The 13,382-nt window shown below is 38.2% G+C and overlaps 1 protein-coding gene across 1 annotated transcript; it reads right to left on the bottom strand.

The window, feature by feature from the left end:
• Positions 1-2,991: 2,991 nt before the first annotated feature.
• On the bottom strand, positions 2,992-13,120 carry LOC127433454 (transmembrane protein 127). Its single transcript, XM_051685385.1, has 5 exons — positions 12,939-13,120; positions 10,720-10,785; positions 10,419-10,599; positions 9,934-10,095; positions 2,992-4,846 (listed from the first exon to the last, which is right to left on the bottom strand). Exons 3-5 carry the CDS (start codon positions 10,591-10,593, stop codon positions 4,536-4,538), a joined length of 648 nt encoding a protein of 215 aa, XP_051541345.1. The 5' UTR covers positions 10,594-10,599; positions 10,720-10,785; positions 12,939-13,120; the 3' UTR covers positions 2,992-4,535.
• Positions 13,121-13,382: the final 262 nt, after the last annotated feature.

The following is a 13,382-nucleotide window of genomic DNA, read 5'->3' as shown; positions in this document are numbered from 1 at the left end:
ATGTAAGACAGTAAAACAAATACAATCTGCACATTTTAAACTCCATCTGGCTCTAAAATGTATGGTTATTTGAGGATATAAATAGTAGACTATTAGTTTTCATGAGCAAAATAACAACTAAAGCAAATATATGAAGTGAGTTCAGTATATTATTCAAAGCATTATTTCAATGTAAACACACACACACACAAAACAAAACACATTACATTGCACCAGTGCACTGCAGGTCAAAGGGCATAAACAACATAATCAACACATGACTGGCTGACACACTAATGTTCAGGACAGTCTATATAATCAACATCACATGCATTACACATTCAAGATGCACACCCTAAGAATGCAAATGTACTACATGTGAACTAATCATAGGGTTTGTGTTACTGTAATAATGATAATGACACTAAGCCACAAACCATACTCTCAAGCATCACACTATTCTTATAGGCAATGATGTATTAAGTGTTAATCATGGTTTAAACATGCATAACTCACACCTACACTCACATACTGTATACTAGACTTTAGACAAATTATGTAACTGATAAACATTACACAATAAAATGATCAAATCTATTGCTGAATTGTCCAAATGTATCAGTGACATCAACTTCTCAAGGTTACTTCAGTGATGGTCTCCATCCAACTGGAGCGCAGGCTGGTGTCATGTGCTGGATGGAGTCTAATTAGAGACGTGAGAAATTAAGGCACAGCAGAGCTCAACTTCCCATGATGCCACTTTTATGATAATGAAACCTCATTCAGAGTTCAGATATAGACAGAATGATGCATTTTCAACACGCAACTGTTATAAACATATTTCTAAACATCAACTCAGAACAAAGAGAAGTGCATGAGAGGACTTTGGTTACATTACCTTTGATTTTTAAATGATTAATGGAATAATAATAATAATAAACATAACTAAAGATATACTGCAAAATACGCAGTGAGACTGCTAAAAAAAAATCACTGCTAAACGTTTGAAATGATTGGCCTTATTCATGAAATACAGGCCGAACGAATTCTGTCTAAATTGTTCATAAATCTATTCTTATGCACATTTTCACAGACACACAAACATAAGTCTAATATTTTAAAATCTAGTTTACCTCTAAGAGTCTCAGTTAAAACTCTGAATATCCTTTTAAGATTATCAAATTGAAATTGAAAATGACAATTTCTGATAGAGTGTTAATGGATGTTTAACCAACAATCTGTTGACACTGCAGAGTAATACTCTCATAGATTATGAACATGTCAGAGTTGGTGCCGCATCCATTAAAGGGACAGTTCACCCAAAAATGAAAATTCTCTCATCATTTACTCACCCTCATGCCATCCCAGATGTGTATGACTTTCTTTCTTCTGCAGAACACAAATGAAGGTTTTTAGAAGAATATTTCAGCTCTGTAGGTCCATACAATGCAAGTGAATGGTGACCAGAACTTTGAAGCTCCAAAAATCACATAAAGGCAGCATAAAAGTAATCCATATGGTTTAATCCATGTGTTCTGAAGCGATATGATAGGTGTGGGTGAGAAAAGAAAAAAAAAATCAATATTTAAGTATTTTTTCTATAAATATCCACCTTTGACCAGCCCCGACCACTAGGTGGCGAAATGCATGAAGAATGTGAATCACCAAAAAACAAAAGAAGAAGAATGTGAAAGTGGATATTGATAGTAAGAAAGGACTTAAATATTGATCTGTTTCTCACCCACACCTATCGTATCACTTCAGAAGACATGGATTATACCACTGGAGTCGTATGGATTACTTTTATGCTGCCTTTATATGCTTTTTGAAGCTTTAAATTTCTGGTCATCATTCACTTGCATTGTATGGACCTACAGAGCTGAGATATTCTAAAATCTTCACTTATGTTCTGCTGAAGAAAGAAATTCATACACATCTGGGATATCACGAGGGTGAGTAAATGATGAGAGAATTTTCATTTTTAGGTGAACTATCCCTTTAATAAGGTTCATGGAGGATCTAATGCACTTTGTAGCTTTAAAGTCAACATGAAACAGCATTCACAACTCATTTTACTTCTGTAATGTGACGTGTTTCTGAGTGAAATAGGATACTCAACAAGAAAAAGATGTAGGGCGGGACTTGATTTTATCCAATAGGAACTGAGTGGATGGTAAAATGTGGGCGTGTCACACCAGAATTGAGTGAGAGGTGAATCTCCAAGTATCCCTTTGATAATACTTTAAATCAATTGCTATCTACTATTATTGCAGTAAACTTAATAACAATAACGTTAACCTGCATTAAATTGCTGCATTAACTATTGGCAAGATTGCAGAAAGTTTGCATTACCTACAACTGTTAGGGACGGGACAATATATCAAATTTCGAAATATCACAAACCACCATAAATGATGAACTGTAAGTACTGGAACACCTGGAAAAACGACATGTTTTGTTAAAAGTGCTTGAGATTAAAACAGACCATTTCTTCCGTGTAATGTGTGTCCATGAAAGAGGATATCCGGCACTCGACTTTCATTGAAGAATGTGTCTTTTTTTTATTTTGGAATGCCCAATTCCCACTACTTAGCAGGTCCTCGTGGTGGCGCGGTTACCTCAATCCGGGTAGCAGAGGACAAGTCTCAGTTGCCTCCGCTTCTGAGACCGTCAATCTGTGCATCTTATCACGTGACTCGTTGTGCATGACACCGCGGAGATGTGGAGGCTCATGCTACTCTCCACGATCCACGCACAACTCACACACACCCCATTGAGAGCGAGAACCACTAATCACGACCACGAGGAGGTTACCCCATGTGACCCAACCCTCCCTAGCAACCGGGCCAATTTGGTTGCTTAGGAGTCCTGGCTGGAGTCACTCAGCACACCCTGGATTCAAACTCACGACTCCAGGGGTGGCATTCAGCGTCAATACTCGCTGAGATACCCAGACCCCCAAGAATGTCTTTTAACATCCTTCATGTTCGTTACAGTCAGTTGATCAAAAAGTAAAAAGAAACATTCATTTTAATCACACATAGCAAGGATGCAGTAAAGAAACCATTACAAAGAACCGAACAAGACGCTCGTTAAACTCTTAAAGTGACAGCACCATTTTAGCGTTTTTTTTTTTTTTTCAAAATGAAATGTAAACACAATGTAAATGCTTGTTCATTGTACACATTATTTCAAACAGTGACAGCTCATATCACTATTATATATACAATTTCAAGATATAATATGAATTGATAGAATGTAGAATTTTAATACTTTTAAAAAGTTAAAATGTGATCATAACAATGATGACAAACAAATCATACTTATATAAAATACATATTCACACTTTTTCAAAACAGGCTCTGTTCAGTTCTTTTGCTTGTTCTGATCAGCCTGAATGTACTAGTTTTGTATGTTTATTTTCGCTGTAGAGAAAGGTATATGAGAATTTGTACTTTGAGCATTTAAATTGTGTATTAAAGAACTTTATTCTAATGAGAAATTATAATGTGCATTTTTCTCAAACTATTTAAAAAAAAAAAACAATCACAATCTTCTGTAATACTTTGTCATTTAAGTGTTATTATATCAAATCGTAAACCTCATCCGAATCATGAGACAACCATACTTAACAACAGTAGCCGACTATTGGTTAACGTAAGTTCTGGTTTAGATGACATCATCTGAAGAGGCGGAGCTACAGTAGTAATTACATTTTGAGAAAAGATTACAAAGGCAATTTGTTTTCTTTGGAAAGACGTGAACTAATGAATCAAGCGTAATAAAACGCACGCACACCACGCTGCTGATGATGAAATTTGCATCACGTGGAAAACCGAAGTATACATTGGCCTTTAGAAAACACATAGAGTTCATTTTGTTTTCATGTTGACTTTAACAGCTCTAAAACCTTTTTTAGATGCTTATTGTCTCAGAACAACATTAAGGCACACTGAGGATTGCTGTTGAATTAATTTGTTTAAATGTCGATGAAAATCATTTCACTGTATTTATACTGTATGTTGTAGCCCTGATTAGAGATTTCTGCATTTGGTCCGAAAGTACAAAACCCCTGGAGGATTGCAAGAGCCATACGTTAGTATTATACATTTTTATAAAGAATAATCCTAAAGCTAAAGTGTGTGATTTCTGCATCACCAAATGGAATTGCAAATATAATGATTGTTTTAAAACCGGTTTCCCAATCACTCCTACCGCCTCTTCTCCCCCGTCTTCCATTATTAAGCCAAACTGATATTCCCACCCGAAACTAAGCCACTGGTTGAGTCAGACTGATGTTTTGAGGGTGTCACAGTGTTTAAGCCAAACTACCAATGGACTACTGACAGATACAATAAAGTATTTGAACATCCACAAAAATCACACACTTCAGCTTTAAAGATCTCATTGTACAGTAGCGCTCTTCTCTTTGGTTCCTACACAGACATCAGTAAAGTGAATATTGTGGGACGCCACACGCACACTGATATCCAAAGTGCTTCTGAGATCTTCTTACTGTCATAAGAAAACAAGTGCATAATCAAGTACAACTCTGGTCACTCCTCCTGCTCTGCTCCACCAATCAAAGGCTCCGTGTCACTATCCCCGCCCTCCACACTCAGGCAGGGCGGGATGGGTTCCGGGCGACCCTTGAGGGCAAATGCACACGCCATGAATGAGAAGATCAGGCCTAACACCTCGATGTACAGGCTTTCTCCTGGAGACATTTGCAGCTCGTTTTTCTGCCTGACAGACGGGCTACTTTCTCTTCGGTCCAATAGCGAGCCGCGTCTCCCATGCTGCAGGTTGTGTTGGATCACACACAGACAGGTTACGCACACACCCAGCACCGCCAGACAGTTTAAAGCTGCAGGACAAGACGAGTAAACGTACATCAGCAAGTAAGTGTTGCATTACTTATCCACTGCATAATCATGGTAATTACAGAGACTGCATTCAGAATAGCATACTACCATAGTACTCATACTATTTCTGCAGTATGTTGTGTGTATACTGTGTGAAGTATGTGAATTTTCTGTATTTCTGTGTGTGGAGTACGCTTGATTTGACTTTCCATTTCCAGTGTGATCAATGTCATTTTTACCAATTTATCATTTTGTACACAAAACTGGATTAAAATGGCAAAATAAAGGTTTTTATTTCAGAAATAATAACTGGACGTACAGTAACTCACTGAATTAAAAATGCAACATAATGAGGTCACATGACAACAATGTAGCATTCTACAGTCTGAAATGTTTTTTGAATTACAACGTGTTTTTTTTTTGTGTGTGGACATTTTACCATGGTTATAGAACATTTTTATGTCTGGACATTATACCATGGTATTACCATGTTTTTGTTTGTTTTTTATAATTTACCATGTTTGTATTATGTCTTTTTCCTAAACATGGTAACAGTGCATTGCCAGTGTTTTTTGTTGTTTTTTTGTTTGTTTTTTTGACAATTTACCATAGCTATATCATGCTCTGTTCTGGACATGGTAACATTGTTTTACCACGTTTTGGACATTTTACCATGGTTGTATCATGCAGTTTTTTTTTAACCATAGTTATACAACGGTACCATGGTATTACCATGTTTGTTTGTTTTGATTTGTTTGTTTTTTGTTGATATTTTGTCAAGGTTATCCCATGCTTTTTCTGGACATGGTACCATGGTATTACAATGTTTGTTTGTTTTTTTAACTTTTTTTTGTGACATTTTGCTCCGAGCGGAATTCGAACCGGTGTCTCCGGCATCGGAGGCGGGTGCGCTAAGGAAGAGGCTAAAGGCTACAGCCTCTAGCGTCAGTCGCCAATGCGCCTCGAGGCCAGGGGAGTGAGGTTTACACATACCGCACAACAGGGGTGTTTTTTCTGCATATAGCAAATTGCTCCCTGTACTGTTTAAAAAAATAAATTGTAGCCGGTATACATCCTGAGCTGTATTCTATATGCTAAGGGTAAACTCTTCATACTTCATCTAAAACATGTTAGGCCGAGAGTTAAGCCGCGGTTACACTAGACTTTGAGTAGGGATGGGCATTTAGAGTAATTTTTAACACTAGTGTTGTCAAAAGTACCGGTACTTCAGTACCAAGTTGGTACTAAAACAAAAAAGATGTAAAGATACCAGTGTTTCTACAATACCGGCAGTACCGAGCACCGACTCTATCCGGTACCAGCGAGCGTTATGACTGACTCACGATTGTTTTCAAATGCTCACGTGCTTATCTGAGCGTGTGCTCTATCACTCTTTTTATACTGAAATGCACAATTAATCACATTAAAATCGTGTTATGTCCTAGTGTGATTATTAAACTTCAAAAGGCTGCAATCTAAGTCTTCAAAGTCATTAAGAATCATTTGCGTTGTATGAGATGACAAAGCACAGCACTAATCCACTGTGAAGCGCACAGCACATTATATAATTAAATCACAGCATTTGCGCTTCAACGATCACACTGGGCAATGAAGCGAACTGTTTATCCGTCAGAAGAAGTGAAGCTTTCGTTTCAAACCACACATCAAAATAAAAGCATGATTCAAAATAAAAGTTAGGCGCCTCAATTGCAAATTGCAACAGAAATGTTTTACAACTGCATAGTAACATGTAATATGTTTGTAATACAGAACTTTTCATACCACTGTCTCCTTAAGATGATTCGCTTATAATGGATTCCTCTTTTGTAAGTCGCTTTGGATAAAAGTGTCTGCCAAATGAATAAATGTAATATTCGCTCTAGTAATATTAATAGTAATAAAAAATGATTAATAAATAATAATTAAAATACATCACAAGCAAGAGTGCATTTGTACTCTGTGTTTAAAAAATGCAGTAGTATGTTTAAAAGTAATTGTTCCATTTTAACTTGTTTTTTTTTGGGGGGGGGGGATTTTTTTCCCCTTTTTCTCCCAATTTGGAATGCCCAATTCCCAATGCACTCTAAGTCCTCGTGGTTGCATAGTGATTCGCCTCAGTCCGGGTGGCAGAGGACGAATCCCAGTTGCCACCGCGTCTGAGACAGTCAACCCTCGCATCTTATCACGTGGCTTGTTGAGCGCGTTGCCACGGAGACATAGCGCGTGTGGAGGCTTCACGCCATCCACTGCGGCATCTGCGCTCAATTCACCATGCGCCCCACCGAGAACAAACCACATTATAGCGACCACGAGGAGGTTACCCCATGTGACTCTACCCTCCCTAGCAACCCGGCCAATTTGGTTGCTTAGGAGACCTGGCTGGAGTCACTCAGCACGCCCTGGGATTCAAACTAGCGAACTAGAGAACTCCAGGGGTGGTAGCCAGCGTATTTTACCACTGAGCTACCCAGGCCCCCTCCATTTTAACTTGTTAAAAGTTTTAAGAATGAATTTGATTGGGACCTGGGTATCTCAGTGAGTATTGATGCTGTCTACCACCCCTGAAGTCGTGTGTTCGAATCCAGGGCGTGCTGAGTGACTCCAGCCAGGTCTCCTAAGCAACCAAATTGGCCCGGTTGCTAGGGTGGGTAGAGTCACATGGGGTAACCTCCTCGTGGTCGCTATAATGTGGTTCTCACTCTTGGTGGGGCGCGTGGTGAGTTGTGCGTGGACGCCGCGGAGAATAGCGTGCAGCCTCCACACGCGCTATGTCTCCGTGGTAACACGCTCAACAAGTCACGTGATAAGATGTGCGGATTGACGGTCTCAGACGCGGAGGTAACTGTGATTCGTCCTCCGCCACCCAGATTGAGGCGAGTCACTACGCCACCACGAGGACTTAGAGCGCATTGGGAATTGGGCATTCCAAATAGGGAAAAAAAGAGAAAAAAAAGATTTAAAAACAAAAGAATGAGAATTTGATTAGAAACTATTTTGAGGATGAAATTAAATTAAACTTTCAAACACGGAATTCTGTAAAAATAACAAGAAAAGGAAAAAGGACAGATTTCAGTTGGGCCCTACACTTAAGCAATGCAAGCGTAATTGAGAAACACTTGAAGAAAGCATGCATTTCTTTTAATTTATTATTTACATTTATAATTTAACTCTAAATAGGCTACTCTAAAGGAGTGTGTTCAATAGCACGTTACCATATCAGCATATTTTTATCAAAGAGTTATCGAGAATAAGAATTTCACTGGTATCGGTATCGACTACTGAAATTTTGGTATCGTGGCCACCCTACTTAACACGTAAAAAAAACTTAAAATTCATTACTTGAAGGGGCCTGGGTAGCTCAGTGGTAAAAGTACGCTGGCTACCACCCCTGGAGTTCGCTAGTTCACTAGTTCGAATCCCAGGGCGTGCTGAGTGACTCCAGCCAGGTCTCGTAAGCAACCAAATTGGCCCGGTTGCTAGGGAGGGTAGAGTCACATGGGGTAACCTCCTCGTGGTCGCTATAATGTGGTTTGTTCTCGGTGGGGCGCATGGTGAATTGAGCGTGGTTGCCGCGGTGGATAGCGTGAAGCCTCCACACGCGCTATGTCTCCGTGGCAACACGCTCAACAAGCCACGTGATAAGATGGGCGGGTTGACTGTCTCAGACGCGGAGGTAACTGAGATTCGTCCTCCACCACCCAGATTGAGGCGAGTCACTACACCACCACGAGGACTTAGAGCACATTGGGAATTGGGCATTCCAAATTGGGAGAAAAAGGGGAAAAATCCCCCCCCAAAAAAAAAAAAAAAAAAAAAAAATTCATTACTTGAAATTTTGAATTTAAATTCAACCTGCAACATTTGTTAAACCTTTTTTTCTATGAAAAAATTAGCACTAAGATTTACACGTTTCAATTTCATAATAAAATGTCATCAAATTGAATTGAGATATCTTTAATAAAATAATTTAAAAAAACGAAATATTTTTAATCGTTTTATTGATGCATTTTTGTTAAACAATTCCCAATTCAATTTGATAGAATTATGTAGATTAAATTAAAATGCATAAATATTAAAAATAGGCTAAAACAGTTTTTTGAGTGCAAACAAGAACATCTAGATAACAAAAATGTAAAAAAAAAAACATTCAAGCTAACACAAAGAAACATGCATACCTAGTCTTCCGAGGCGATATGATCAATTTAAATAATAACAGCTGAACTATTTCTTTAACAACCATAGCGACAATCAATGCATCGGGTTGTAACGGCAAGATTTAGGTAAGAGAAGCAGTTTCATTGTTGCCCACGGCCAGCAAAAGCACAAAGGAAAATCAAATTGCAATTTTCGAGTAGTGTTTTTACTAGTCGAATATTTAAAGCTGAATGAGTACTCGATTAATCGATTACTCATGCACATCCCTAACTTTGAGCATGCAGAATTACTTCAGACATTGCACCGAACACAATATGATGTCACCCTCTTAAATTATACATTATAAATAACAAAGTGTTAACATATACCATCTGCACTTTCTTGCAAACGTCGACTCTTTGAATTCAACGTTTGTGACGTTTAGGTCCTCAAACGGGTCAGAGTTCATCACACTTGAACTTTGGTACGGAGCCGATTTCTTTGCATGAACTTGCCGTTCCGGTCTCCCGCGTTCAGATGCGTATGTGAATGAAAGTGAACGGAGCGCAAAGTGAAGTGTGACCACGGCTTTAGGCCCGAAACATCCTTTGCACAAGTACAAATCACATAAAGCTGATCGAGCTCGATTTCATGTGTTGTTGCATTCTGAAACGTGTCAGGCGCAATTTATAACACAATGAATGTATTTGCTGCATTCTCTGCATTGCCAGTAGGGGCGCTACTGACCACTCCGGTCACTTGACTTTCAGGTCAGCTACTATCGTGGCAACCGTCTTCATGTTTATAACTAGCTACCTGATACACATCTGGTTTATCAGCACAGACATTTGAAGAAAATTCTATCGCCCCCTTTGAGGAATGAGGTTTGTTACCGCGTGCTTGTAGTACAGTACGTTTCTGGCCTTAAATCTGTATTGGACACAGGTGTTGTCACCTGTTGAGATGTGCAATGATGTCACCAGCTTTGAGTGATTGACAGCTGCCCCAAGGAAGTCCAGCAGGAAGCAGAAACTGGAAAACAGGACAGCGCTGTAGCAGAGAGCCGCGAGTATGTACAGCAGCCACATTCCCCATCCGCTCAGTCCACCCAGAGGACCTACAAAACAACACTAAGACATGTCAGACATTATCGATGCTACAAACACTTTATCATGGTATGTTGAGGTTTATGACTGAATGCAGAACTACTGTCGAGAAGGTCCAGACCTCCAGGCCAAAATCAACATTTTAAGGGGTTTAAACTAGCTACTTTTCATACTGTTCATTTTATGTTTGAAAGTAGTTTATTCCAAGAGATTATGGCACAGGAAAGAGTAAAGTGAGGTCTCCTTTCTCAGTAAAAAAAAAGAGCTATATACTGTAGGCTAGTCATGGTGTATGGTTGAGATTTTACTGGCAGTTAAAACCATGAGAGAAGACCTGTGTCCGTGTGATTCTGATATGCGTGTAGCGTGAAGGCCACTCCATAGATGAGCTGTTTGTTTGGATCAGACGTGTTCTGGACTTGGATCCAGTTCGGGTCGGCAATAGACGTGCAGAGTGAAACGAGAGTGAAGCACTGACACACGGCCGCAGGAGTCAATGCCAGGGTCATTCTGATCTGAGTAAGATATGCAATTAAATGATGAGATTTACAAAAAACGACATAATCCGTTTGCCATGGATTGTGGAATACTGTGACAATAAAAGTAACTGTTCAAAGAAAATTTGCATATCTCACCTTGTAAACAGAGTCCAAATGGCTTTGTATACGGTGAGCTTTTATAGGACCTCATAAAAAGGGTAACTTTGGAGAAAGAACAATGAGACAACATCAATATTATGGAACTGGCAAAGTACATACATGTAGGAAAGGCCGGGGTTAGTTGTCACACAAGTTGTATCTGCTTTGAATATTACTCAGGGTGGGTTTATTTTTGAATTTCTGTATACATAAATGTAACATTTATACTGTTGGACAGGAAAAAAGATAACGTTTATTGAACACACACTGACCCTATGGCGGGGCATGTTGTCACTGTGTGAACCTGCCATCAAACAGCGTATTACATGCATTTTTTTTTAACTAAAATTCAACACTTAAATGCATGGATGTCTCACCAAACATTATTGCACATATAGCGATATATCTGTCACAAATGGATCTATAAAATGCCCAGATAGTGTCCAATTTTCAAAATATTTTCAAGACAATTAGAAAATAATAGAATAGAATTTATTCTGATATACTTTGATGTTTAATTTACCATATATCACAGAGATGATGCAACAAATATAGAACAGGATTAATTACTTCCACACTGAAATTTCATTAGACGCAAGTTACACAACTGACTGTAAAACACAAATTGAGCTACACACATATGTATTTTCTCAGGCACTTTTTTGAGTCTAAACAGATGCACAACTTACATAATTTCAGTAGCACACCCAAATGACAAAAGCCAAATCATCCTGTTCATGTGTTAAACTTGCTATAGTTTACTTCCATGTTGCTTCTTTGTCAAATGTAAATAAAGTAAATCACTGAAACATCAGCGCCACCTTGAGTAAGAAATAGCATGTATAATATGTATGTGTACACGCATATGAGATACTGATAATTCAACACTGTCACGCAGAAAACCAACTTGATATAGTTGTCATTTGTATGAATATTGTACTCATTTGTCATGTAATAAACAAAGAAATATACATCCTGTGATAGTAAACTTATATAGATATGAAATAATCATAAAAATATTATTTTTGTATTTTTCAATTTTGCCTTATTTATTTATTTATTTATTTATTTTTTTGTTGTTGTCACACTATTCAGGAAGTTAAAGTACTAAAGAGGTGTGGGCATAACTCCAAAAAATGGATGAGGTTCCGGGTCAATAAAGACCCGATGTATGCATTAAAGAGTTAAATACTAAAATAACTGTGAAGCACAAAACAATTTAAAATGTAACATACACAAAATTAAACTTTCTTTTTAGGCAGCAGAAATTGTCATTTATAAATGGCATATTACATTAAAAAAAATTAACAAAAAAAAAAAAATAAATAAATAAATAAAAAAAAATGGGACATTTATGAAAACTACTCTTGTTCAACCTTTTTGTTAAAATTTGTTTTTATTTTATTGGTTTCATAGTGTTCACTTGTTACTATGAAATTTATCATTTCAGTTTGGAGGAGATTACAAACATGAATTTGTCTAAATTAAGACAGCTCTGAACGAGGTATTTGTATGTTCAACACACAAAACCATTACTAAACCAAGCATTTGTGTAACTGGACCTTTCAAAAGGCTTTCTAGCGAGTCAGTCCACTGTCAGTCATCTCTTGAACGCTCTCGGGAGGTTATTTCCAGTCATGCAAGTGTAGCTCCTATCTACTTGAATGGAGAAAGACAGAAATCTCCAAAACGGTTGGTCAAAATTACGATCGAAGATCATATTTCAAATCAGCAAAAAAAATATGACAATACTGGAATCATAAATTGTGCTTCTTTACTTCAGATTAAGCTAAAAAAAACGCAGTTTTCATGGCTTGTATAGCTAATGCGCATGCGCGTTAGCGAGATGATTGACAGGCGATGTCTGTATCTAAAAGGTGATTGGCTCTTTCACCTGTAAGGCGGGACTTCCTTTCTACTTCCGTTGACCGTTGGGCGCTCAGAGCGTATTGGTTGGACGTTTAAATAGAAGTGGTCCGTCTCTGCTAAACAAGCTTTGACTTTTCACTGTAAACAGAACAGTAACTGAAATGTACAGTTTATATTGTGACAACTCCCCCACGTAACAACTAGCCTATAACTGACCTATTGTAAAATCTCATAAAAATGAAGCATTACAAATCATTTGATAATATAATAAAGTATTATATTAATACTTCCCGCTTCACAGCGTGACCATCGTGACGTCACACAGAAGAAAAACGATTATTTCTCACCTTCCTGAACAAAGCCTCGATAATCTGCCCGGCGTCGCGCTGACCTCTCATCCTGCACCAACTGAGGGAAATGCTGTTTTTGAAAAGCCTAAATATAAAAACTGTTCATGCTATTTGATCCTCGAGCGCACGAAGATTCAGGGCAGCCGCTTGTGTGTGCCCTGCTATGAGCCGAATCAAAATGAAACTACATTCACAAACGGTGCGCTTCAGTAGATCAAACAGCGACCTCTAGAGGCTGGATCCGGAAGTAAAAATCACATTCATTTATCCCATAGACGAATTGATTTTCAACGATAACTTATAAACATTTAATGATAAACTTACCATGAGCTCCGAGGTTGTTCATCGATGATATATGCTTCCGTTGAAGCCATCCGTCTGCGTTATTTCAACTTCATTGTTTATAAATCGTGTTTGATAGCGGAATTTATGGTAAACAAC

The sequence above is a fragment of the Myxocyprinus asiaticus genome, chromosome 4 (genome assembly GCF_019703515.2).
Source record: "Myxocyprinus asiaticus isolate MX2 ecotype Aquarium Trade chromosome 4, UBuf_Myxa_2, whole genome shotgun sequence".
Taxonomy (NCBI): domain Eukaryota; kingdom Metazoa; phylum Chordata; class Actinopteri; order Cypriniformes; family Catostomidae; genus Myxocyprinus; species Myxocyprinus asiaticus.
Note: the sequence above shows the minus strand (reverse complement) of the source record. Positions and strands in the feature narration are given on the sequence as shown.